General features: G+C 42.2%; 1 protein-coding gene across 3 annotated transcripts; it reads right to left on the reverse strand.

Moving 5' to 3' along the window:
- Positions 1-3886: 3886 nt before the first annotated feature.
- On the reverse strand, positions 3887-24539 carry arr3 (arrestin 3). 3 transcript variants are annotated; one of them, XM_062963901.1, is made up of 17 exons: positions 24446-24539; positions 19601-19649; positions 17722-17752; positions 17517-17577; positions 17344-17388; positions 17040-17239; positions 16890-16949; positions 15229-15296; positions 14958-15093; positions 14748-14832; positions 12133-12205; positions 11885-12022; positions 10298-10381; positions 9883-9906; positions 9657-9713; positions 5286-5294; positions 3887-4427 (listed from the first exon to the last, which is right to left on the reverse strand). In XM_062963901.1, the coding sequence occupies exons 2-17, from the start codon at positions 19615-19617 to the stop codon at positions 4328-4330; spliced, it is 1188 nt and encodes a 395-aa protein (XP_062819971.1). In that variant the 5' UTR covers positions 19618-19649; positions 24446-24539; the 3' UTR covers positions 3887-4327. The 3 variants fall into 3 exon arrangements, with proteins under 3 accessions (XP_062819971.1, XP_062819969.1, XP_062819970.1); XM_062963900.1 differs by lacking the exons at positions 3887-4427; positions 5286-5294 and having other exon boundaries at positions 9589-9713; positions 24446-24537; XM_062963899.1 differs by lacking the exons at positions 3887-4427; positions 5286-5294 and having other exon boundaries at positions 9518-9713; positions 17517-17752.
- Between the last annotated feature and the right edge of the window lie 257 nt (positions 24540-24796).

Raw genomic sequence — 24796 nt, forward strand, 5'->3', positions numbered from 1 at the left:
ATGAACTAGCCTGGACGCAGAACACAGGAGAGTCTCACTTATCCAACGTTCTGGATTATCCAACGCCGTCGGCCTTTTAGTAGTTGATGTTTCTGTAGTCAACGTTTTCCAGTACAATACAATATAAATATGATCAACTTTAGGCTCTAGCACAGTATACTATATAATACTAATAATCAAATATACTACGTAATAGCCATGTCCTAGTAGCACTCTCTCCTGACGTTTTGCCCACATCTGTGGCAGGCGAGCAGGGTGTGGAATAGGGTCCAGGGTGGGAGAAAGGACTCTCGCCTGTTGCGATTAGCATGGAGTGGCCTTGCAGCTTCAAAGACCGGTTGCTTCCTGCCTGGGGGAAATCCTTCGCTGGGGTGTGCTAGCTGGCCCTGATTGTTTCCTCTCTGGAATTCCCCTGTCTTCTGAGGAGCGTCTTATGTATTTATTTATTTACTTACTTACTGTCCTGATTTGAGAGTGGGGTGAGCTCCTGCTGTTAGCCCCAGCTTCTGCCAACCTAGCCGTTCTGAAACATGCCAATGCGAGTAGGTCAATAGGTACTGGAAATTAACGTGGATGTTCTGAGTTGGAGATCTTGCTTAATGGGCGTCGGAAAAAAACTTAGAAATACAATTCAGGACTAGTATAAAATATTAATATGAATAGAACAAGATTAAATATTGAAAAATATATTAAAATATTAAAATGACATGACAGGATTTAGAATAACATTGAAAAATATTACTTCAGTACTCTTATTTATGAAAACAATAACACGTAGTGTTGGAAATGACACTGAAAAAAAATCTAAAGATAATATGACGTACTTTGGGAAATGATTATTGAAATACTGTCATATTAAAAACAATGGAAATAATCTTATTAAAATAATACAGTAATGGAAATGATACTGAAAAATATCACTTAGGTAATATGAAAGAGTATTGAATATAAAATATGAAAATAATAAGTAAGTAATAAAATATTATAAAAAATATAAGCCATATTTAATTAATATTAATTAGTATTGAAAATAATATAAAAATATGACTGTATATACTCGAGTATAAGCCTAGTTTTTCAGCCCTTTTTTTAAGACTGAAAAATCCCCCCTCGGCTTATACTCAAGAATATATGGTACATTTATTATTTTTCTCTATTATTATTGGTATTATTACATTTGTTATTTTTCTCTCTTATTATTACATTTATTATTTTTCTCTATTATTGTTGCTACTATTATGTTTATTTTACTCTGTTTTATTATTATTATTATTATTATTATTATTATTAATACATTTATTATTTCACTCTGAACTTATTATTATTATTATTTTTATTACATTTATTATTCTACTCTGTTTATTATGACTTGTATTATTTTCCTGTAATTATTATTATTATTATTATTATATGTATTATTTTACTCTATTATTAATTAAAAGGATACATAAGCACATTGACATTGAAGAATATGAGAATAATGATTTAATCAGGGTTCGACAGTCTTATCTTAAATTACGGTTTTATGTACATATTCCAAAATATTTAACCTACGGATGCCTCAATTAATGTAATTTTTTGGTATCTATTTTTATTTCTGAAATTTCCCACCCTCGGCTTATACTGGAGTCAATGATTTCCCAGGTTTTTTTTGTGGTAAAATTAGGTGCCTCGGCTTATATTCGGGTCGGCTTATACTCGAGTATATACGGTAATGTAATTTTATTGGTATTTATTTTTATTTCTGAAATTTCCCACCCTCGGCTTATACTGAAGTCAATGATTTCCCAGTTTTTTTGTGGTAAAATTAGGTGCCTCGGCTTATATTCGGGTCGGCCTATACTCGAGTATATACGGTAATGTAATTTTATTGGTATCTATTTTTATTTCTGAAATTTCCCACCCTCGGCTTATACTGGAGTCAATGATTTCCCAGGTTTTTTTTGTGGTAAAATTAGGTGCCTCGGTTTATATTCGGGTCGGCTTATATTCGAGTATATAGGGTATCTGAAGAATATTCCATGGAGAGGCCTTCCTCCTCCTCATCCTCCGCTCGGACTCCTTCTCCCTCTCCATTGAGGGCAATGCGGGGAATTTTCCAGTCCGCCCGCAATGCGCACATTTCACCACTGGATGGAGACAAACACACACAGCGGCCTCTTCTCCATTCACTCTCTCTCCGCCCGCAATGCGCGCCCTTCGCCACCGGAGGGAGACAGAGAGCGGCGCCTCCTCCCTCCCCCTCCCTCTGAAAAGAAGGCGGGGCCACACACGGGAACCACAGACGTCTGAATGCTAGAACGTTTCCATAGGGCTGCTCTAGGAATATGTACCGGACCATAGATGCCGGAAACGAAAGACCGGAAGCTGAGCTTCCCCATGGCGCCTCTCTAGGAGTCTGTATAGATCATAGATGCCGGAAACGGAGGAGCGGAAGCTGAGCATCGCTATGCCCGCGCTCTATGATTATTCCGGACCATAGATGCCGGAAACGGAAGAGAGGAAGCTGAGCGTCCCCATGGCGCCGCTCTAGGAGTCTGTATGATCATAGATGCCGGAAACGGAGGAGCGGAGGCTGAGCATCCCTATGCCCGCGCTCTATGATTATTCCGGACCATAGATGACGGAAACGGAAGAGAGGAAGCTGAGCGTCCCCATGGTGCCGCTCTGGGAGTATGTACTGGCCATAGATGCCGTGCCGGTATTCCCAGTTGGCCGCGCGGGGGCAGTGCCGAGCCGAGCGTGGTCCAGGTCCGGCCTCAGCTCGGCTCGCTGCTCTCGGACGAGGGCGAACAGCTCCCGAAGCCAAGGCCAGTTCCCACAAACCTCAGTGGAAGGTTCAGGTGAGATATCTATCCCCATGAATGGCTAGTTTCCAACTGACCTCACCCCCTCTTTAGGTGCAGGCGAAACGTCAGGAGAGAGTGCTGCTCACCTCCCCCTCCCTCTAGTATCATATATTACTTACTACATTGTACCATATCACTACACTGCAGTATTATTACTCATATTGCATTTAATATATATAATTATTTTATTACTTTTGTGAATATTTTAGATTACTTTGATTATATATATTTTTGAATATATTTGCAAGTTTTAATTTTTGTGAATATTTCTGCTGATATTTTTTATATTCCCCCCCCCAAATATTTCTGAGAATATTTTTGATGATTTTTGTAATATATAATGATTATTTCCTATAAACATTTTAAGTTATAATTTTGGGAATATTTTAATATTATTTTGTGTATTTCTTAAAATATAATTTCATGAGTATTTTTTGCAAATATTTTCTGTGTGTGGTGTAAGGTGGCTTTGGGACACAGCTCGGTCTTTACACTGAAAATAGTGTTTGAATAGCAGGCTTTTCAGAGGTGGTTTCTAACCAATAACTGCTGCTTGAAAATAAACCTTACAAGATAACTGGACTCTGTTGGGTCATGAGGCTTTCCATCCGGCGGTCCAACAACGGACATTACACTGTGAATATTTTTGATTATTTTTGCAATTTTTCCGTGATTATTTTGATAATTTTCCACAAATATTTTCCTTATATTTTAATGAATATTTTGGGGGGGATATTTGTACGATTATTCTTGTGAATAGGACCCTGGACCCTGTTTGAATGGGACCCTGGAGGCCTTTGGGGAGTCTCCCCCTGCTCGCTTGTCTGCTTCTTTCTGCCAGCCAGGACAAGCACAATCCAAGCCCTCCGGACAGATGGCCACCCAGCCTCTGTTTATTGAACCATAGAATCCCAGCATTGGAAGGGACTCCCCCTTCAAAGACTATCCATTCCTTCCGCCAGGCAAGGAGAGACACCATCCGATCCCTCCCGACAGATGGCCGCCCAGCCTCAGTTTCAAATTCTCCCAGGCAGGCAGATGGTGGCGTCTTTATTATTTTATTGTACAGGCCTCGGAGATCTTTCACAACATACAGACGTCCTAAACTGACAGAACTGCACCTTGGGCCCCTGTCCTGGCTTGGGAGTAGGTGGGGCCTTGTTGCCTGCGTTGCTGCATGCGTGGTGTTTGCGTGTTGGTGCACAGACATGCTCAGGGCACCCCGGCCTTGCTAATTACACATACGGCGCTTTCAGTAAAGTCTGACTATCGGAAAACACCTCGTAGGCGCCTGGTCTGGGGCCGAGATGCAACAAAGCGAGGTTATCGGTCCTGTCTTGGACGCACGGAAGAGGCCGGCCCGGATGGAGCAACAGGCATGGTTGTGGTTATTGTTGTTAATATTATTATTATGACAGATTATTATGCCTGGGACAGGGATGCCCACGGAAACGCCGCCGTGCCCCCCGGAAGGTGCCTTAGCTCTCCCCTTTGTCCTCCTCCTCCTTCTCTTCGTCGTCGTCCTTCTCGCCCTTGAGCTTCTGCCGAGCGAATTCTTCGATCACAATGTCCTCCGCGCTGGAAAGGAAGAGGACACCAAACATTGCCTCTGAGAACGGGCAGAGTCCAGGGAGGAAAATGGGAGGGAGGAAGGAAGGAAGGAAAAGAGAGGAGGTGGAGAGAAGACACCAGGTAGAAGGGTTGTTGTGTGTTTTCCGGATTGTCTGGCCGTGTTCCGGAAGCATTCTCTCCTGACATTTCACCCACATTTATGGCAGGCATCCTCAGAGGTTGTGAGGTATACTTAGTAGAAGAATGCTGCATCCGGGCTGTGGCGCAGGCTGGAGAGCAGCTGCAATGAATCACTGCAATGAATCACTCTGACCAGGAGGTCATGAGTTCGAGGCCCGCTCGGAGCCTATGTTTGTCTTGTCTTTGTTCTGTTAAAAGACATTGAATGTTTGCCTATATGTGTAATGTGATCCGCCCTGAGTCCCCTTCGGGGTGAGAAAGAAGGGCGGAATATAAATGCTGTAAATAAATAAATAAATAAATAAATGCACTGCATGTGCCTCCCATGTGTCAACTTATGTCAACTTGATATAGACACAGCAGGGTCTATTCCCATCCCAATTTGCACTTCCAAGAATTTGCAGCACTTTATCAGTCACCTCGTGTTTACAATGGTGCACCTTACCCAATCTACTTTTACAACCAATCCATGTTTTTATTTCTTGTCATTTGTTTTTATTGGCTAATGTTTAAATTTTTATAATTGTGCATGTCTTTTGTCTTGGTCCCACCCCTTCGCTATGTGTCGCCGTCCGATTGGACGATTCTCCAGCTCGCCAATTTGGGCGCGAAAACAGGGCGCTGCTCGACGCATGCATACTCCGTTGTCATTTAAAATATATGTTAGCCTCCCAATCCGGCCGCCTTTTTGGCCTTGGTCCCACCCCTTTGCCATATGTCGCCGCCCGATTGGACGATTCTCCTGCTCGCCAATTTGGGCGGGAAAGAAATAATAATTGGTTTTCCAGAAGCATTCTCTCCTGACGTTTCGCCCACATCTCTTATGCAACTTATCATTTAGCACTGGTATGTGACATAATACGAATAATATAACATGCTAGTGGTGTATTATAGATATTGTGGTATATGATTAACATAGTACAATGTAAGAAATAATAATTGGTTTCCAGAAGCATTCTCTCCTGACGTTTCGCCCACATCTCTTATGCAACTTATGATTTAGCACTGGTATGTGAGATAATACTAATAATATAACATACTAGGGGTGTATTATAGACATTGTGGTATATGATTAATATAGTACAATCTAAGAAATAATAATGGGTTTTCCAGAAGCATTCTCTCCTGACATTTCGCCCACATCTCTTATGCAACTTATCATTTAGCACTGGTATGTGACATAATACGAATAATATAACATGCTAGTGGTGTATTATAGATATTGTGGTATATGATTAATATAGTACAATCTAATCTAATCTAATGTCTTTTGTCTATTGTTGTGTTTTATATTGCTATTGTTTTTATTCGGGCTTGGCCCCATGTAAGCCGCCCTGAGTCCCCTTTCGGGAGATAGAGGCGGGGTATAAAAATAAAGTTGTTGTTATTATTATTATTATTATTATTATTATTATTATTATTATTATTATTATGTGAAATACAGTTCTAATGCATGTGTGTTCACAGCACAGCCCACTGAAGGGTTAAGAAATGTAGAAATGTGATTCTAGAGAAATAGTGTTGTCATTTCCAATGTATAATAATGTATTATACATTTTATTATATATATATGTGTGTGTGTGTGTAATAAATGTATAAGTGTATTATTAATATTCTTATAAATAATAATAAATCTATAATAAAGTCATTTCCAATATAATAAATAATACCCATATTGTGCTATGCTTAATTTTATTTTGTGTCAAATAAAAATAAGTATAGCATAATATGGGTATTATTTATTATATTGGAAATGACTTTATTATACTAATAATATAATTATGTTGTATATACATATAATATTGATAGTAATATTATAATGTAATACAATAAAATAATACACTATTATAATTGCATATTTATATTATATGTAATATTACTAATAATATTGCAATATAGTGGTATAGTACAATTTCTATATATATAAATGAGTGATGGCATCACGGTGACCCACAAAACAACAAAACTACAGGCCCCCCAACCTCGAAATTTGACAACACAACCCATCATCCATGCCTCTAGGTTGATACAACAAAAAGAAAAGAAAAAAAAGTCCTACTTAGAGGGAGAGCAATTGGTTTTTATCCAATTGCTGCCACTTAGAAGGCTAAGCTCCGCCCACTTGGTCTCCTAACAACCCACTCAGCCCAGTGTTAATAAAAGAATAAAAAATAAAATAAATAGAAATAATACAATAAAAATAATTAAAAACACTAAAAAATTAATACAATAAAATACTATAACAAAATAACTAAAATAATACAACAAAATAATAAAATATAATAAATAAAAAGATAAGTTACAATAAAATTAATTAAAAAAAATACAAATAACGTCAAATAAAAATTCCACAACAACTTTTAACCAATACCACCACCACTTTGCCTCAGCAACGCGTGGCTGGGCACAGCTAGTAGCAATATATAATGCTTGTATTGTGCTATACTAATAATATTATATATTATATGTATATATAACTTGTAAGCCGCCCTGAGTCCCCTTCGGGGTGATAAGGGCGGGATATAAATGTCGCAAATAAATAAATACGTTTCCTTCCTGGAGGGCAGGTTGGGATAGCTTGTATGTTCACCTCCGCTTTGCCATCTTTGATACCTTGCCATGATCTCTCTGCATCTGTAATCCATCACCATCCTCATCGTGCAAGAGTCTTGCTATGGTTGTATCTTTGTATACTGATAGCAGACCTGTAAATAGTTGTATGCGGCAATGACGGAAGCATAACAAGCCTCCAGAGCTCAAGGGTGCATGCATATTCACGGTCAGAGGCTGTGCTGTTAAATCTCTGCAAACAGTGACCAAGACTCTGCAGTGTTTTGGGGATCGTAACAAATTTGGAGACATTGTGTGAGAGGAGGAATTCTCATGCCTGCCTCGCAGGGGTGTTGTGTGTGTGTTTAAAAAAGCAAAAGGGATAGAAGAACTGTGTGGTTACCTCCTGGACAGGAGAGCAAAGGCCAAGGACACAAAGGTGCAGGAAGGAAAGAGAGAGAGAGAAAGGGAGGGAGAGAACGGTGAGCCAAACAGTCCAGTACTCGGTGTGTAAACACAACCCACAACACAACAAGACACACCGCCCTGTTTACCTTGGTGTATCTGTGAGTCAGGAAGGCATCCCACGGAGCAGACGCAGGAAGGAAAGAAGGAAGGAAGGAAGGAAAAGACAGGCGCTGGTTAGGAAAAGGTTGCTGAATATTTTTCTGAATATTTCTGCCAATATTTTAATGATTATTTTTGGGAATATTTTTGTGAATGTTTTTACAATTATTTTTTTTTCTGTGACTATAATTATTTTTGGGAATATTTCTGCCAATATTTTTACAATTACTTTCCCCTGAATATTTTCCTGTCTATTTCTGCAAATATTATTATGATTATTTCTGCGAATATGTTTATTTTATATTATTTTCTGCAAAAAAAGTGTTAATGACTATTTTCTGCAAATATTTCTGTGATTATTTATCGCAAATATTTTTGCGATTTTTTTCCCCTGAATATTTTTCTGAAGATCTCTGCAATTATTATTATTATTATTATTATTGTGAATACAGTAGAGTCTCACTTATCCAACACTCACTTATCCAACGTTCCAATGCATTTTTGTAGTCAATGGTGTTTTCAATATATCATGTTATTTTGGTGATAAATTCGTAAATACAGTAATTACTACATAGCATTAATGTCTAATGAACTTGTTGTATAACATGATGTTTTGGTGCTTAATTTGTAAAATGATAACCTATTTTGCTGTTGAATAGGCTTTTTCTTAATCTCTTATTATCCAACATATTCGCTTATCCAACATTCTGCCGGCCCGTTTTTGTTGGATAAGTGAGACTCTGGGAGCCCCGGTGATGAAGTGTGTTAAATCACTGAGCTGCTGAACTTGTGGACCGAAAGGTCCCAGGTTCAAATCCCGGGAGCGGAATGAGCACCTGCTGTTAGCCCCAGCTCCTGCCAACCTAGCAATTCGAAAACATGCAAATGTGAGTAGATCAATAGGTACCGCTCCGGTGGGAAGATAACGGGCCCGGGCTGTGGCGCAGGCGGGAGAGCAAGCTAGTTGCAATTAACTGCAATGAATCAATCTGACCAGGAGGTCATGAGTTTGAGGCCCGCTCGGAGCCTATGTTTGTCTTGTCTTTGTTCTGTGTTAAAAGGCATTGAATGTTTGCCTATATGTGTAATGTGATCCGCCCTGAGTCCCCTTCGGGGTGAGAAAGAAGGGCGGAATATAAATGCTGTAAATAATAAATAAATAATAATGGTGCCCCATGCAGTCATGCCGGCCACATGACCTGGAGATGTCTATGGACAACGCCGGCTCTTTGGCTTAGAAATGGAGATGAGCACCAACCCCCAGAGTCAGTCACGACTGGACTTAACGTCAGGGGAAAACCTTTACCTTTACCTTTACGTTAAGTGAGACTCTACTGTATTTTTAGTGAACTTTGCATTCTTGTACCGGTTTGCACTTTTTACCTTTGTCAACTTGATATAGACACAGCAGGGTCTACTCCCATCCCAATTTGCACTTCCAAGAATTTGCAGCACTTTATCAGTCACCTCGTGTTTACAATATTTATAGGGTGCACCTTACACAGTCTACTTTTACAACCTCTTAGTTTTAATCCATGTTTTTATTAGTTCTTGTCATTTGTTTTTACTGGCTAATGTTTACATTTTAATAATTGTGCATGTCTTTTTTCTATGGTTGTGTTTTATATTGCTATTGTTTTTATTCGGGCTTGGCCCCATGTAAGCCGCCCTGAGTCCCCTTTGGGGAGATAGAGGCGGGGTATAAAAATAAAGTTGTTGTTATTATTATTATTATTATTATTATTATTAACTGTTTTGTTTCTAGACGCCCCCTAGTGCCTGTTTTTGGCATTGGCACGACTCTCTTGTTTATAACGGTTTCTAGACAAGATGCTTCATCGAAAGCAAAACCCTGACGGCTGGGTGAGCCTGGCTCCTCCTGACTTGTTCCTCTTGGCCAGAGTTTGATTTCTTCTCCCTCTTTTATGTGCCGATTACTCACTGTCGGTTGGCTTCGGGTGCATCAGGATGACGGGCACCTCCACTCCAACGTCACTGAAAGAGGAAACGGGCGGCAATGACGCGGGAAGGAGGGGAGCCCAGGAAGGCAGCCGGGAAGCCCCGAGTCGGGGGCCGCGAAAGGGATGGCACCCCCCCCCCCCGCCCCCCGATTCGGCACAAGTGGAAGGAAAGAGCAGAGCGGCAGGGATGGGTCCAGGCTCACCTGGATGTGAGATCTCCGAGGATGCTGCAGGGAAGAGAAGAGCACATTCAGACTGGGAAGCCACAACCAAGGAGCAACACAAATGCTCTCCCCGTTGGCGTCAAATAGGCCACCCAAGGACTGGACAGAGAGAGAGAGAGAGAGAGAGACATATAGAGATAGATAGAGAGATAGATAGATAGAGAGATAGAGAGAGATAGAGATAGATAGAGAGAAATATATATATATATATATATATATATAGAGAGAGAGAGAGAGAGAGAGAGAGAGAGAGAGAGGGAAATAGATAGAGAGAGAGAGAGAGAGAGAGAGAGAGATAGAGATAGATAGATAGACAGATATAGAGATAGAGAAATATATATATATATATAGAGAGAGAGAGAGAGAGAGGGGGGGGGGAGAGGCTGCCACTCACCCGCCTCTGGAGACCATCAGGTTGACCTTCACTTTGTAGGAAACCAGGATCCCCAGAACTTCTTTGTCCATCCCAGGTCTCAGGCTAAAGGCAAGAAGGGAGGATAAATTAGGTTTCAGATATACAATAGAGCAGGGGTCCCCAAAATAAGGCCCGGGGGCCGGATGCGGCCCATCGAAGCCATTTACCCGGCCCCAATGGCACAAGGGCAGAAGGGGGTCTCTTCTTCTCTTGCAACCCTTGTTGTTGTTGTTGTTGATGTTGTTGTTGTTGTTATTATTATTATTATTATTATTATTAACATTGAGGCTGGGTGGCCATCTGTCAGGGGTGCTTTGCTTGTGCTTTTGGTGCAGAGAGGCAGAAGGGGGTTGGACTCAATAGCCCAAGGGGTCTCTTCCAATCTTCTTTATTATTATTATTATTATTATTATTATTATTATTATTATTATTATTATTACAGTAGAGTCTCACTAATCCAACACTCACTTATCCAACGTTCTGGATTATCCAACGCATTTTTGTACTCAATGTTTTCAATATATCGTGATATTTTGGTGCTAAATTCGTAAATACAGTAATGACTACATAGCATTATTGTGAATTGAACTACTTTTTTTGTCAAATTTGTTGTATAACATGATGTTTGGGTGCTTAATTTGTAAAATCATAACCTAATTTGATGTGTGATAGGTTTTTCCTTAATGCCTCCTTATTATCCAAGATATTCGCTTATCCAACGTTCTCTCGGCCTGTTTATGTTGGATAAGTGAGACTCTACTGTAGTAATATTATATGTTGAATGTTGCATGTGGTGCTGCTGGTAGTGTTGCGGTGTGGTGATGTGGTGCGGTGTGGTGATGTGTAGTGCTGGTGTTTTGCTGTGCTGGTAATATGACTTAGTGTATGCACATGTTATTTGTAAGCCGCTCTGAGTCCCCTTTGGGGTGAGAAGGGCGGGACATCAATGTAGCAAATAAATATAATAATAATAATAATAATAATAATAATAATAATAATAATAATAATAACAACTTTATTTTTATACCCCGCCCCATCTCCCCAGTGGGGACTCGGAGCGGCTTACATGGGGACCAAGCCTGAAGCATACAACAATAATTTATTTATTTATTTATTTACAGTATTTATATTCCTCCCTTCTTTCTCACCCCGAAGGGGACTCAGGGCGGATCACATTACATATATAAGGCAAACATTCAATGCCTTAACAATAGAACAGAGACAGACAAACACAGGCTCCGAGCTGGCCTCGAACTCTTGACCTCTTGGTCAGAGTGGTTTGTTGCAGCTGGCTGCTCACCAGCCTGCGCCACAGCCTGGCCTGGATAAAACAATTATTCCAACAGTAAAACATCAATATCAATAAATAAATGGAACGCTGTTACCTTCCCACTGGAGCAGTGCCTATTGATCTACTCATATTTGCATGTTTTTGAACTGCTAGTTTGGCAGAAGCTGGGGCTAACTGCAGGAGCTCACCCCGCTCCCCGGATTCGAACCGCCAGCAACAAAAATATTGGCAGAAAATAATCATTAAAAAAATGGTGATGAATATTCTTTCCTTACACGGTGGTGGAGGCCAGGTTGGTGTCCTCATGCTTGAGCTTCCCGTCGAGGGCCAGGCCCCGCTTCTCGCGGTTGTTGCTCAGAAGGGGGGTGACGGTGTAGCTCTTGGAGAAGGTGGAGTTGGCCGCCACGTTCTCGCTGTGGGAAAGGCAAGGCGAGAGGGAGGAGGGGTCCCCAAAGGCCATCCAGACCGGCCCTCCTCACTGACCTCCTCCCGCCCGCCCTCCCGGCCTCTGTCCCCCACTTACAGGAACTCCTCCGAACACACCGACTTGGTGTACTTGTCCAGGGAATAGAGGACCACGTCGGTGATTTGCTCGACTGGAGAGAAAGACCGAGAGGAATCGTCAGGATACATACCCTGTTTCCCCGAAAATAAGACATCCCCAAAAAATAAGACCTAGCAGAGGTTTTGCTGAATTGCTAAATATAAGGCCTCCCCCGAAAGTAAGACCCAGCAAAGTTTTTGTTTGGAAGCATGCCCGGCACTCACCAAACAAAACACCAGAACTTGCAGGATCGGTAAATGTACACACCAGTTGTACATGGAAATAATGGTAATAATATATTAAAATGTTATATTATTTATATTTAGACAGTAGTAACAAGACATTCTTGACAGAAGTCATAGTTTGTCTGGTTTGGTTATGTTGGTTTGTGATGACAACTACTGTACAGTATATAATAAATGTTCATTTTTTTTTGTTCAACAATAAATGTGAATTCTTCTTCATGGAAAAATAAGACATCCCCTGAAAATAAGACCTAGCACATCTTTGGGAGCAAAAATTAATATAAGACACTGTCTTATATTCGGGGAAACATGGTATGTTACCTCATTTTGTATGGTCACTATGTGTTTTATCGTATGCTGTGTTTTAATTGTTTGTTTTATGTGATTGTTGTGATCATTGTTTCTTAGTTATTGATATTGGTTTTAATCTTGCTATACTTTGTTTCTGTTTTGGGCTTGTTCCCAAGTTATCCGCCCCGGGTCCCTTCGGGGAGATGGTGACGGGATAGAAAAATAAAGAAGTATTATTATTATTATTATTATTATTATTATTATTATTATTATTATTATTATTACTAGCTGTGCCCGGCCACGCGTTGCTGTGGTGAAGTCTGGTGGTATGGGAAATAAAGTATTGAGGAATTGGTGGTAGTTAAGGTAAAGGGTAAAGGTTTTCCCCTGACGTTAAGTCCAGTCATGTCTGAATCTGGGGGTTGGTGCTCATCTCCATTTCTAAGCCGAAGAGCCGGCGTTGTCCGTAGACACCTCCAAGGTCATGTGACCAGCATGACTGCATTATATGGCAGTATGGAGTCAAGATAATCCAGTTCAAAGCAGATAATATAAGATTCTAAATGGGTTATATAGATGTGGAAGGGCCTTGAGTCTACACTGCCATATAATCCAGTGCAAATTAGATAATCTGTGGAACAGGCCAAGGCCTAAGTCTGCCTGTCCCCTGGGCTGAGTCGGTTGCTAGGAGACCAAGTGGGCGGAGCTTAGCCTTCTAACTGGCAGCAATTGGATAAAAACAATTATTCCTCTCCCTCTAATTAGGACTTTATTTTTCTTTTCTTTTTTGTTGTATCAACCTAGAGCCGTGGATGATGGGTTGTGTTGTCAAATTTCGAGGTTGGGAGGCCTGTAGTTTTGTTGTTTTGTCCACTGCCCTGATGCCATCACTCTTTTGTATATATAGATTATTATATTGTTGAAGACAGGAAATGCAAAGCGGATTGCACAAGAAGGAAATTATGATGGTGGGTTGAGGAGAAGGGCAATGGATTTGGGTGAGAGGTAACGAGAGAGAGAGAGAGAGAGAGAGAGAGAGATCCAGTTGACTTCACTGAGATGGATGGAAGGAAGGAAGTTTGATTGTGTGCGTGCATACTTGTTTACGTCAAATCTGCATTAGTTTCGTGGTGTAGATGCCTCCTCAGGAGACACTTGGTTAAAATACATTGCTCATACTGTAGACTCTCGCTTATCCAACGTTCTGGATTATCCAACGCAGCCTGCTTCCCGCCTGGATCCACAGCTGTTTCTCTAGGCAGCAAGAACTGAACTTTTTATGGATTTAACTTCTGACAATGTTGCTACTGTAAGTTCATTTTATGCAGTTCTATCTTTATTGGTAGTCAATTTGTTAGTAGCCAGTGTTTTCAATATACTGCAATGTTTTGATGATAAATTCATAAATAGCGTAATTACTACACAACGTCACAGTCTTTTGGACTGCTTTTTCAGTCAATTTGTTGTAAAACATGATTCATTGGTGCTTGATTTGTAAAATCAAAACGTTATTTGACGTTTAATAGGCTTTTCCTTAATCTTTCCTTATTATCCAATATTTTAGCTTATCCAGTGTTCTGCTGGCCCGTTTATGTTGGATAAGTGAGACTCTACTGTATATCATAAGGCTCATGTATTAATTATATGGCTTTTTAAAAAATAGTCCCAGTTGGATATTCCGTTGTTGCAAACTTTGCACCTTATCCACGTTCTTCCCTTGTTGATTTTGATCTTTAAACGAGACCTTCCTCTCTTCCTTGATTGCCTATATTTTACCCCAAGGCTTTCCTGGAGTCTGTATAATTTTGCCTCTATATATTTCGCGCTATGCTCAGACTCAGATGACTGGATATGTTTATGTTTTATGCTGTTCATATGGTTTTATTGTTTATATTGGTTTTAATTTATGATTGTGTTGATGTATGTGGATCTCGGGCTTGTCCCCATGAGTCCCCCTGGGGGAGATGGGGGCGGGATATAAAAATATAATAATAATAGTAATAATAATAATAATAATAATAATAATAATTGGTTCTTTTGCAAGATGAAGGCCATTACCTGAGATTTTGATCTTCTTCACGATCTTGTTGGTGGTGTTGTTGATGCTGACGTTGACCCCGATGGGATCCCCGTGGTAATACACCTGGAACGACATGGGGTGTGTGTGTGAATCTGGCCCCTTCCAGGCCGTTTCCGGTCCGCCCTCTCTTCGTTCACCCCCTTTCTTATTGGAGTACTAATACAGGCAGGGGAAGGGGTCTTGCCCACCTCTTTGTCCAGAGAGGCCTCCAAGTGCAAGGGCTTGTCCGACATCATGAACTGCCGGGTCGTCTCCGCCTTCGGGGCCGGGCCGGTGCTGACCGGGGCAAACTGGATCTTCCGGATCACCAGCCGCACCGAATTCCTGGAGGAGGAGAAGAAGCGGGAGGCCTTGTGTACGGGGGGCGCCTGGAGGGGCTCACGTTTCCCCTTCGCGTGCCCTTCGGGCCCGGGCGCCCCGTTCCCTTCCAGACGGAAATGCCCACGGAAGCCCGTTTACCTCTTGTGAATCTTCTCCTCCAGGTTCTCGGCACAGAAGCCCTTGACCTCAAAGTCCACGCCGCAAGACTGCAGGGAAGGGGCAAAAGCGGGAGAGCTGTTTTCGGGAGGACACAACCCGACCCCTCCCAACGGATGGCCACCCAGCCTCTCCAATTGAGAGAAATTGAGCTATGGAATCACAGACTCCTAGGGTTGGAAAGTGGCCTTAAAATAAACCAAAAGAAATTGAATTGCATGGAGGACCAGGGCCCTAACTCCTCCTGGGGTCTGACTTACAAACGAATACTAAAGGAACTGATAGGAACGGAGAATGTAAATGATCTTCTCTGGAGATCTTCCTTCCGGCCTGTTTTGGTGTCCTTGCCTGGCTTTGCCTTCTGTTATCCTCTCGGTAAAGTCTTTTTTTAAATGCAGACTTGTCTCTTTAATACTTAATGCTTGTTTTTCCAAGCTCAGAGCTTCTTTCTAAGTCTTTGCTTTCCTACACATTGACTGAGTTTCCTGAACCATAGACTTGAACCTTTGACTGAGTTTCCTCAACTTTAGCCTTAGAGGTGGAAGGTGTTGCAGCCCGTGGGGCTCCTCGGCACCCTGGGACCGACTCACTGGCTGCAAAGGAGGAATTCATAGAATCATAGAATAGTCAAACATTAGCACAGTCGATTTCCGGTGGAGCATCGGGAGGAGCAGCGTCAGCCAAGCTCAAGGGCAAGTTCTGAAGCTGTTATCTTATTGCTTTTATATTATCTTAAACTCTCAATTTTAATTGAAGACTGTTGCCCTTGAACTCCTTACTTTTACTAAAGACTGTTTATATGAAGCTAATGCAGTTTTAAAGATTTTATTGGCAACTGTTTGGAAAACACCTAAGCCTAAGCCTCCCTGAAGGAGGGAAGGTAAGAAGAGGATCACATTGCTGAATCTCAGCTTGCCTCAAACTGTTTTCTTCCCGGTTGGCTGGAAGGCTTGCAGTGCTCCAGGTTTCCAAAGAATCATAGAATAGTAGAGTTGGAAGAGACCTCATGGGCCATCCAGTCCAACCCCCTGCTAAGAAGCAGGAAATCGTATTCAAAGCACCCCCGACAGATGGCCATCCAGCCTCTGCTTCAAAGCCTCCAAAGAAGTCCGGCGCAGAGAGTTCCACTGCTGAACAGCCCTCACAGTGAGGAAGTTCTTCCTGATGTTCAGGCGGAATCTCCTTCCTTTCCTGTAGTTTGAAGCCATTGTTCCGTGTCCTAGTCTTCAGGGCAGCAGAAAACAAGCTTCCTCCCTCCTCCCTATGACTTCCCTTCACGTATTTGTACATGGCTATCATGTCTCCTCTCAGCCTTCTCTTCTGCAGGCTAAACATGCCCAGCTCTTTAAGCCGCTCCTCATAGGGCTTGTTCTCCAGACCCTTAATCATTTTAGTCGCCCTCCTCTGGACGCTTTCCAGCTTGTCAACATCTCCCTTCAACTGCGGTGCCCAGAATTGGACACAGTGTGATTCCAGGAGTTGCTGAAGAGGTGGGGGTTTCTTAAAGGGTCAGGTTCCAATTAAGGTTCCCTCTCAATAATAACAATAACAATAATAATATAGGAAAAGGCACAGTTGAGGCTTAACAAAGAAAACAGCAAAGGCCCCACGGATGTCATGGTGAGGAACGGGTGCGGACGCACCTTCCCGACGTCGTCCGGTCCGGGCTGCAGGGTGACGGAACAGGGCAGGTTGGTGGCCATCTGCAGAAGGGGGGAAGGGGGCAAAGGTCAGGGGAGGCCTGCTTGGGAGGGGGGGGGGGAGGGGGGGGAGGGGGCCGCCTTGCTCCGCACCTCGAAGGTGAAGGCGTAGGCGTTCTCGCCCAGCTTCTTCAGCAGCTTATCCTGCAGCGGCGTCAGGGTCTTGGGGGTCTGGTCGGGCACCGGGGGGAAGATCTGGGTCACCAGGACGTAGAGGTCCTTCCGGAAGGTCAGGCCGATGACGTCCAGGTCGTCCCGGCCGTAGCGGAAGGCGCCCGTGAGGGTCACGTAGACTGTGCCCATCGGGAAGGGGGGGAAAGAGGGGCGCCGGCCGGTTAGTCATCCCTGGAAGGCGGCCAAGGGAGCCTGTGCACCTGACCCCCGAGCAGGGCCTCACCTTTCCTGTCCTTCAGGTACTCCGGGTCGATCAGGACCACGCCGTCTGCAAACCAAGGGGGAGAGAGGAGGGTCCGGACTCAGGAAGCCACCACGGAGAGGGTCCCGGGCGGGTCAGCGTTTGGGACCAACAAGGGGGCCCCCATTTGTCACCCCCCCCCCCAATTCACTCACCAACAGGATCCACGCAGTCCACATGATCCACGAAATCCCGCTTCCCCAGGTAGATGGATAACTGATGGGCAGGAGAGAAGCTCCTCAACTCAGGGCAAGGCCTCCGGGACCCATACCCTGCCCCCTCCCCCCCCCCCAAATGCATATCCATGAAGATGAATATTGCACTTTGTGGGAAGACCCTTCCCCACCGCTGTCCGCTTACCTTCCCGTTGGGGCTGGTCTTCTTGAACACCCTGCCAAGGAAACACAAGGAGCGGGATGGGGGGGAGCCTTGCTTTGAATGAATAGGCCCAAGAGAGCTGCCATCATAAAATCATAGAGTTGGAAGAGACCTCATGGGCCATCCAGTCCAACCCCATTCTGCCAAGAAGCAGGAAATCGCATTCAAAGCATCAGAATACTTCTTTATGTTTATAAAACCGTACGGCACTTCATCACTGTTACTCATTTCCATGACACAGCCCTTTACGAAACCTGTCCCCGCTGGTTTGCTTTTAATTACTCTAATTTTATCTGCTTGGATTTTAATGTATTGCCCATTATTTTATTTTGTGTATCGTTGGATTGTTTTAAGTTTTCGTCAAATATGTTGTGTCATTGTTTCGGGCTTGTCTCTGTTGTGAGCCGCCCCGAGTCCCTTTGGGGAGATGGGGCGGGATATAAAAATAAAGTTTATTATTATTATTTTATTATGACACAGCAAACAAGATAGACATGCTGGATTTCGTATCACAAAATCACAAGTCTAACACTTCCCAAGTGTCTAGGACTGTGTGATGTATTATTATTATTATTATTATTATTATTATTATTATTATTATTATTGTATGACACAGCAAACAAGTCAGATATGCTGGATTTCGTATCACAAAATCACAAATCAAACACTTCCCAAGTGTCTAGGACTGTGTAATTATTATTATTATTATTATTATTATTATTATTATTATTATTATTATTATATTTTATTATGACACAGCAAACAAGATAGATCTGCTGGATTTCGTATCACAAAATCACAAGTCGAACACTTCCCAAGTGTCTAGGACTGTGTAATTATTATTATTAATATTATTATTATTATTATTATTATTATTATTATTATTATATTATGACACAGTAAACAAGATAGATATGCTGGATTTCGTTTCACAAAATCACAAGTCGAACACTTCCCAAGTGTCTAGGACTGTGTGATGTATTTTCGGATGATGTGTGCAGATCCCAGTAGGGTGGCCTTTTGCAGTTGGCAGATCGTAATTTTGTCAATGTCTGTTGTTTCCAAATTCCGGCTGAGATCTTTTGGCACGGCACCCAATGTGCCCATCACCACCGGGACCACCTGCACTGGTTTCTGCCAGAGTCTATTATTATTATTATTATTATTATTATTATTATTATTATTATTGTATGGCACATCAAACAAGATAGATATGCTGGATTTTGTATCACAAAATTATTATTATTATTATTATTATTATTATTATTATTATTATTATTATTATTGTATGGCACATCAAACAAGATAGATATGCTGGATTTCGTATCACAAAATTATTATTATTATTATTATTATTATTATTATTATTATTATTATTATTATTGCTTAGAGGCCGCTCCTGGTCCTGGTCTCGTGTGCCTCCTTCAACGGGGCAGCCAGCCATGGGTCCCGGGGGCAAACAAGGCCACCACCCCGGGACCAGGAAGGCCACACTTGACCAGCCCAGGCGGCCGTCGCGCAGAATATATTTTCAGAAATATCCACCAAAAGTCTCGCAAAAATATTCATTAAAATATCTGCAGAAATATTTATTATAATATCCGCAGAATAATCACTAAAATATCCTCAAGAATAATCATTAAAATATTCCCAGGGATAGTCATTGATATATTTGCAGGGACTGAATATTTGCCTCATGGGGGAGATAAGGCGGGATATAAATAAAGATGATGATGTTGATTACTATATACATTAAAATATCTGATATCCTGAGGCAGAGGGGTGAGGAGAAGCCCACCCGGGAGGAAGGGCGGCCTGGGACCCCGAAATAAAGGGGGGCAAAAGGGGGGCAAGAACCTACTTGGATCCGTCGGCCATGGTCCCGGGTCACGAGGCAGAGGCGGAAGGTCCTGCAAGGAAGGAAGGAAGGAAGGAAAGAAGAAGGGTGAGAGGAGGAGGAAGAGGGGGACACAGACCCCACCCCAACATTAGGGAGAACTTATAGCTGTCTCTGGATGGCCATCTGTTGGGAGGGCTTGGGTTGGGCCTGACTGATAGAAAAGGGTGGGACTGGATGGCCTTTGCAGGTCCCTTCCAAATCTAGGATACTATATCTGCTGCAATAAATCACTCTGACCATGAGGTCATGAGTTCGAGGCCAGCCCGTGGAGGGGTAAGCACCCCTCAATTAAAAAATTAAAAAAATAGCCCCTGCTCGTTGCTGACCTAGCAACCCAAAAGATAGTTGCATCTATCAAGTAGGAAATAAGGTACCACTTATAAAGTGGGGAGGCAAATTTAACTAATTTACGATGTTGGAATGATGAAGTGCCGTCACAGTGGATGATGAAGCTGCTCCCCCCGTGGCCAGAATCAAGCATCCCCCTAGGAGAAGGTTAAATTGCCTCTGCGTCTGTCTGTCTCTGTCTCGGTTCTATGTGCATATGGGCCTTGAATGTTTGCCCTATACGTATACAGTAGAGTCTCACTTATCCAACGTAAACTGGCCGGAAGAATGTTGGATAAGCGAATATGTTGGATAATAAGGAGGCATTAAGGAAAAGCCTATTAAACATCAAATCAGGTTATGATTTTACAAATGAAGCACCAAAACATCATGTTAGACAACAAATTTGGCAGAAAAAGTAGTTCAATAGGCAGTAATGCTATGTAGTAATTACTGTATTTACGAATTCAGCACCAGAATATCACAATATATTGAAAACATTGACTACAAAAATGGCTTGGATAATCCAGAACGTTGGATAAGCGAGTGTTGGATAAGTGAGACTCTACTGTATAATGTGATCCGCCCTGAGTCCCCTTTGGGGTGAAAAGGGTGGAATATAAATACTGCAAATAAATAATACATATACATGTATATGTATGTGTATATCATATCTCTCCGTCTACCTCTCACAGCTATGGCTGGATGCTCATCTGTTGGGAGGGCTTGGATTGTGTCTTCCGGTCTGGCAAAAAGGAGTGGGTTTGGATGGCCTTTAGGGATCCCTTAAAATATAGGATACTATAAAAACACACATATATCTCATTCATACCTATGTATCACAGCTATGGCTGGATGGCCACCTGTTGGGATGGTTCGGGTTGTGTCGTCCTGCCTGGCGGAAATAAGGGGGTGGACCGGGTGACCTTTGGGGGTCCCTTACACATATTATCCATCTATTATAGCTAGGACTGGATGGCCTTTAGGGGTCCCTTCCAAATATAGAATATTACATTCACATACAGTACAGTCTCGCTTATCCAACCTTTGCTTATCCAACGTTCTGTATTATCCAACGCAGTCTGCCTCAGTGTTTTTGTAGTCAATGTTTTCAATACATGGTGATGTTTTGGTGCTAAATTTGTAAATACGGTAACTGCTACATAATGATACTTACTGTGTATGGCACTTCTTTTTCTGTCAATTTGTTGCAAAACATGATGTTGAGGTGCTTAATTTGTAAAATCATAACGTAGTTTAATAGGCTTCTCCTTAATTCCCTCCTTGTTATCCAACATTTTTGCTTACCCAACATTCTGCCGGCCCGTTTATGTTGGATAAGTGAGACTCTACTGCAGGGGTCCCCAAATTAAGGCCCGGGGGCCGGATGCGGCCCATCGAAGCCATTTATCCGGCCCCCACGGCACAAGGGCAGAAGGGGGTTGGGCTAAATGGCCCAAGGGGTCTCTTCTTCTCTTGCAACCCTTGTTGTTGTTGTTGTTGTTGTTGTTGTTAACATTGAGGCTGGGTGGCCACCTGTCAGGGGTGCTTTGCTTGTGCTTTTGGTGCAGAGAGGCAGAAGGGGGTTGGACTAAATGACCCAAAGGGTCTCTTCCAACCCTCTTTATTATTATTATTATTATTATTATTATTATTATTATTATTATTATTATTACAGTAGAGTCTCATTTATCCAACACTTGCTTATCCAATGTTCTGGATTATCCAAGGCATTTTTGTAGTCAATGTTTTCAATACATCATATTTTGGAGAGACAGCGATTGGATGACCAGCCTCATTATAGTTCTATTCTGAATGTTATTAGGTGCCTTTCATCGGAATGATTTTATCTTATATTGCTGCTATAATCCTCCCCACCTTTGAAGTTGATTGAATTGCAATGGTGGTTGTTTGATATTATTACTGTTGTATAAACCTTTGCTTTATCTTCTGTTTTATCATCTTCTTGTGTTTTAAACTGTGTATATTGTTAATGTATTTGCGCTGTTACTTTTGTAACATTGTGAGCCGCCCCGAGTCCCCACGGGGAGATGGTGGCGGGGTATAAATAAAGTATTATTATTATTATTATTATTGGTGCTAAATTCATAAATACAGTAATTACTACATAGCATTACTGTGTATTGAACTACAGTAGAGTCTCACTTATCCAAGCCTCGCTTAGCCAAGCTTCTGGATTATCTAAGCCATTTTTGTAGTCAATGTTTTCAATATATCGTGATATTTTGGTGCTAAATTCGTAAATACAGTAATTATTACATAGCATTACTGCGTATTGAACGACGTTTTCTGTCAAATTTGTTGTATAACATGATCTTTTGGTGCTTAATTTGTAAGATCATAACCTAATTTGATGTTTAATAGGCTTTTCCTTAATCCCTCCTTATTATCAAAGATATTCACTTATCCAAGGTTCTGCCGGCCCGTTTAGCTTGGATAAGTGACACTTTACTGTACTTTTTCTGTCAAATTTGTTGTATAACATGATATATATAGTTTTACCTTATAAGATAGTGTAAATAACATGATGTATAACATGATGTTTTGATGCTTAATTTGTAAAATCATAACCTAATTTAATATTGAATAGGCTTTTCCTTAATCTCTCCTTATTATCCAACATATTCGCTTATCCAACGTTCTGCTGGCCCGTTTACATTGGATAAGTGAGACTCTACTGTATTAACATTGAGGCTGGGTGGCCATCTGTCAGGGGTGCTTTGCTTGTGCTTTTCGGTGCACAAAGGCAGAAGGGGATTGGACTCAATGGCCCAAGGGGTCTCTTCCAACCCTCTTTTTTATTGTTGTTGTTGTTGTTGTTGTTGTTAGTATTAATTATTATTGCTCGGTGGCCAACTATAGTCCGGCCCTCCAGCGGTCCGAAGGATCGTCAACTGGCCCCCTGTTTAAAAAGTTTGGGGACCCCTGCTCTACGGTAGATGTGTGTCAATCATACCTCTATCGCAGCTCTCTAGATATCAATCTGCCTGGCAGAAAGAAGGGTGGGCTGGATGGCCTCTGGGGCCCCCGGGGCTCTGCAGCCCCCCTCCCTCCCTGGGGCTAATCGGGCGGCTTAGAAGGGATGAGAGCGGCTCAGCGGGCTCTTAAGCCAAGGCCGAGGCTCCTCCACCTCCGGCCTCACCTGGGGAGACCTCCCTCACCTGCCGCTAAGCCTGTCTATCAGGTATCAGTCAGATACACGTAGACATCAACAGGATACATCGTGGTGGCATCCGAGGGTTTGAAAGGACCCCAAAGGATATCCAGTCCAGCCCCTTCCACAGATAGATGGTGGCAGGTAATCCTGTCTATCAGGTATCAATCACATACATATACATACCGTATATACTCAAGTATAAGCCGACCTGAATATAAGCCCAGGCACCTAATTTTACCAGAAAAAAAACTGGCAAAACATTGACTCCAGTATAAGCGGAGGGTGGTCATTTTCAGAAATAAAAATAGATACCAATAAAATTACATTAATCGAGGCATCCGTAGGTTAAATGTTTTTGAATATTTACATCAAGCTCTAATTTAAGATAAGTCTGTCCAACTCTGATCAAATCATTATTCCCATCTTCTTCCATGTAAAAGTGCTTATGTATCCTTTTAATAATAATAGAGTAAAATAATACATGTAATAATAATAATAATGACAGGAAAATAATAAAAGTAATAATAAATAGAGTAAAATAATAAATGCAATAATAAGATCAGAGTGAAATAATAAATGTATTTTTAATAATAATAAAAATAGAGTAAAATAAATGTAATAGTAGCAACAATAATACAGAAAAATAATAAATGTACCATATATTCTCGAGTATAAGCTGACCCAAATATAAGCCAACCAGGACCCTCACCCGAGTATAATCTGAGGGGGGCTTTTTCAGTCTTAAAAAAAGGGCTGAAAAACTAGGCTTATACTCAAGTATATACAGTATTTATAAATAGATATCGATATATCATGGAACCCTAGAGTTCGAGGGCAGCCCCAAAGGAGATCCAGTCCAGCCCCTTTCAGCCAGGCAGGAGGACACAATCCAAGCCCTCCCAGCAGACAGCCTTGCCGTCACAGGTAATGGCAATAGATATGATGGAGAGAGAGATACAGATTCATAGATATTGTTACGATAGCCATATCATGGAATCCTAGAGTTGGAAGGGCCCCAAAGGATATCCAGTCCAACCCCCTCCTTACTGCCAGGCAGTAAAAGCACAATCCAAGCCCTCCTGACAGATGGTCATGCCGTCACAGATAAATGGCGATAGATGCGATTGATTGGGGGAGATATATATAGATACAGATATATCACAGAATGCCAGAGATGGAAGGGACCCGCAAAGGCCATCTAGTCCAACCCCTTTCTTTCTGTCTGGCAGCAAAAGCACAATCAAAGCCCCCCCGACAGATGGCCACCCCCCTCCACTGGACTCCAAGGCAAAAGAGTTTACCTGCAGAAGAGAGAGAGAGAGAGAGAGAGCGAGAGGACGAGAGGTGCGGACGGACGGCCTCTCCCTCACCTGGTTCTGTCCGCAGGTGCCCCGGACCCTGATCCGGCCCTCTTATACCCCCGCGGCCCCTCCCTGGTGGTTGTGTAAAGGGCCCCGGTGTGAGTGTGCGCGCGCGAGAGAGAGAGCGAGTGTGTGCTTGATCTCTGCTTATGGGAGATAGAGTTATATTTGAGGCGGAATCCTATTAGCCTCTTAGGTTGAGTAACGGGCCGCCCGCCCGGCCTTTCTGCGGGAGAAAGACGATTAGGCAGGCGGACAAAAGGGCTCAGCAATTAGCCGCTCTTTCTGGCG

Source organism: Anolis carolinensis, unplaced genomic scaffold (assembly GCF_035594765.1).
Source record: "Anolis carolinensis isolate JA03-04 unplaced genomic scaffold, rAnoCar3.1.pri scaffold_12, whole genome shotgun sequence".
In the NCBI taxonomy this organism is placed as follows: Eukaryota; Metazoa; Chordata; class Lepidosauria; order Squamata; family Dactyloidae; genus Anolis; species Anolis carolinensis.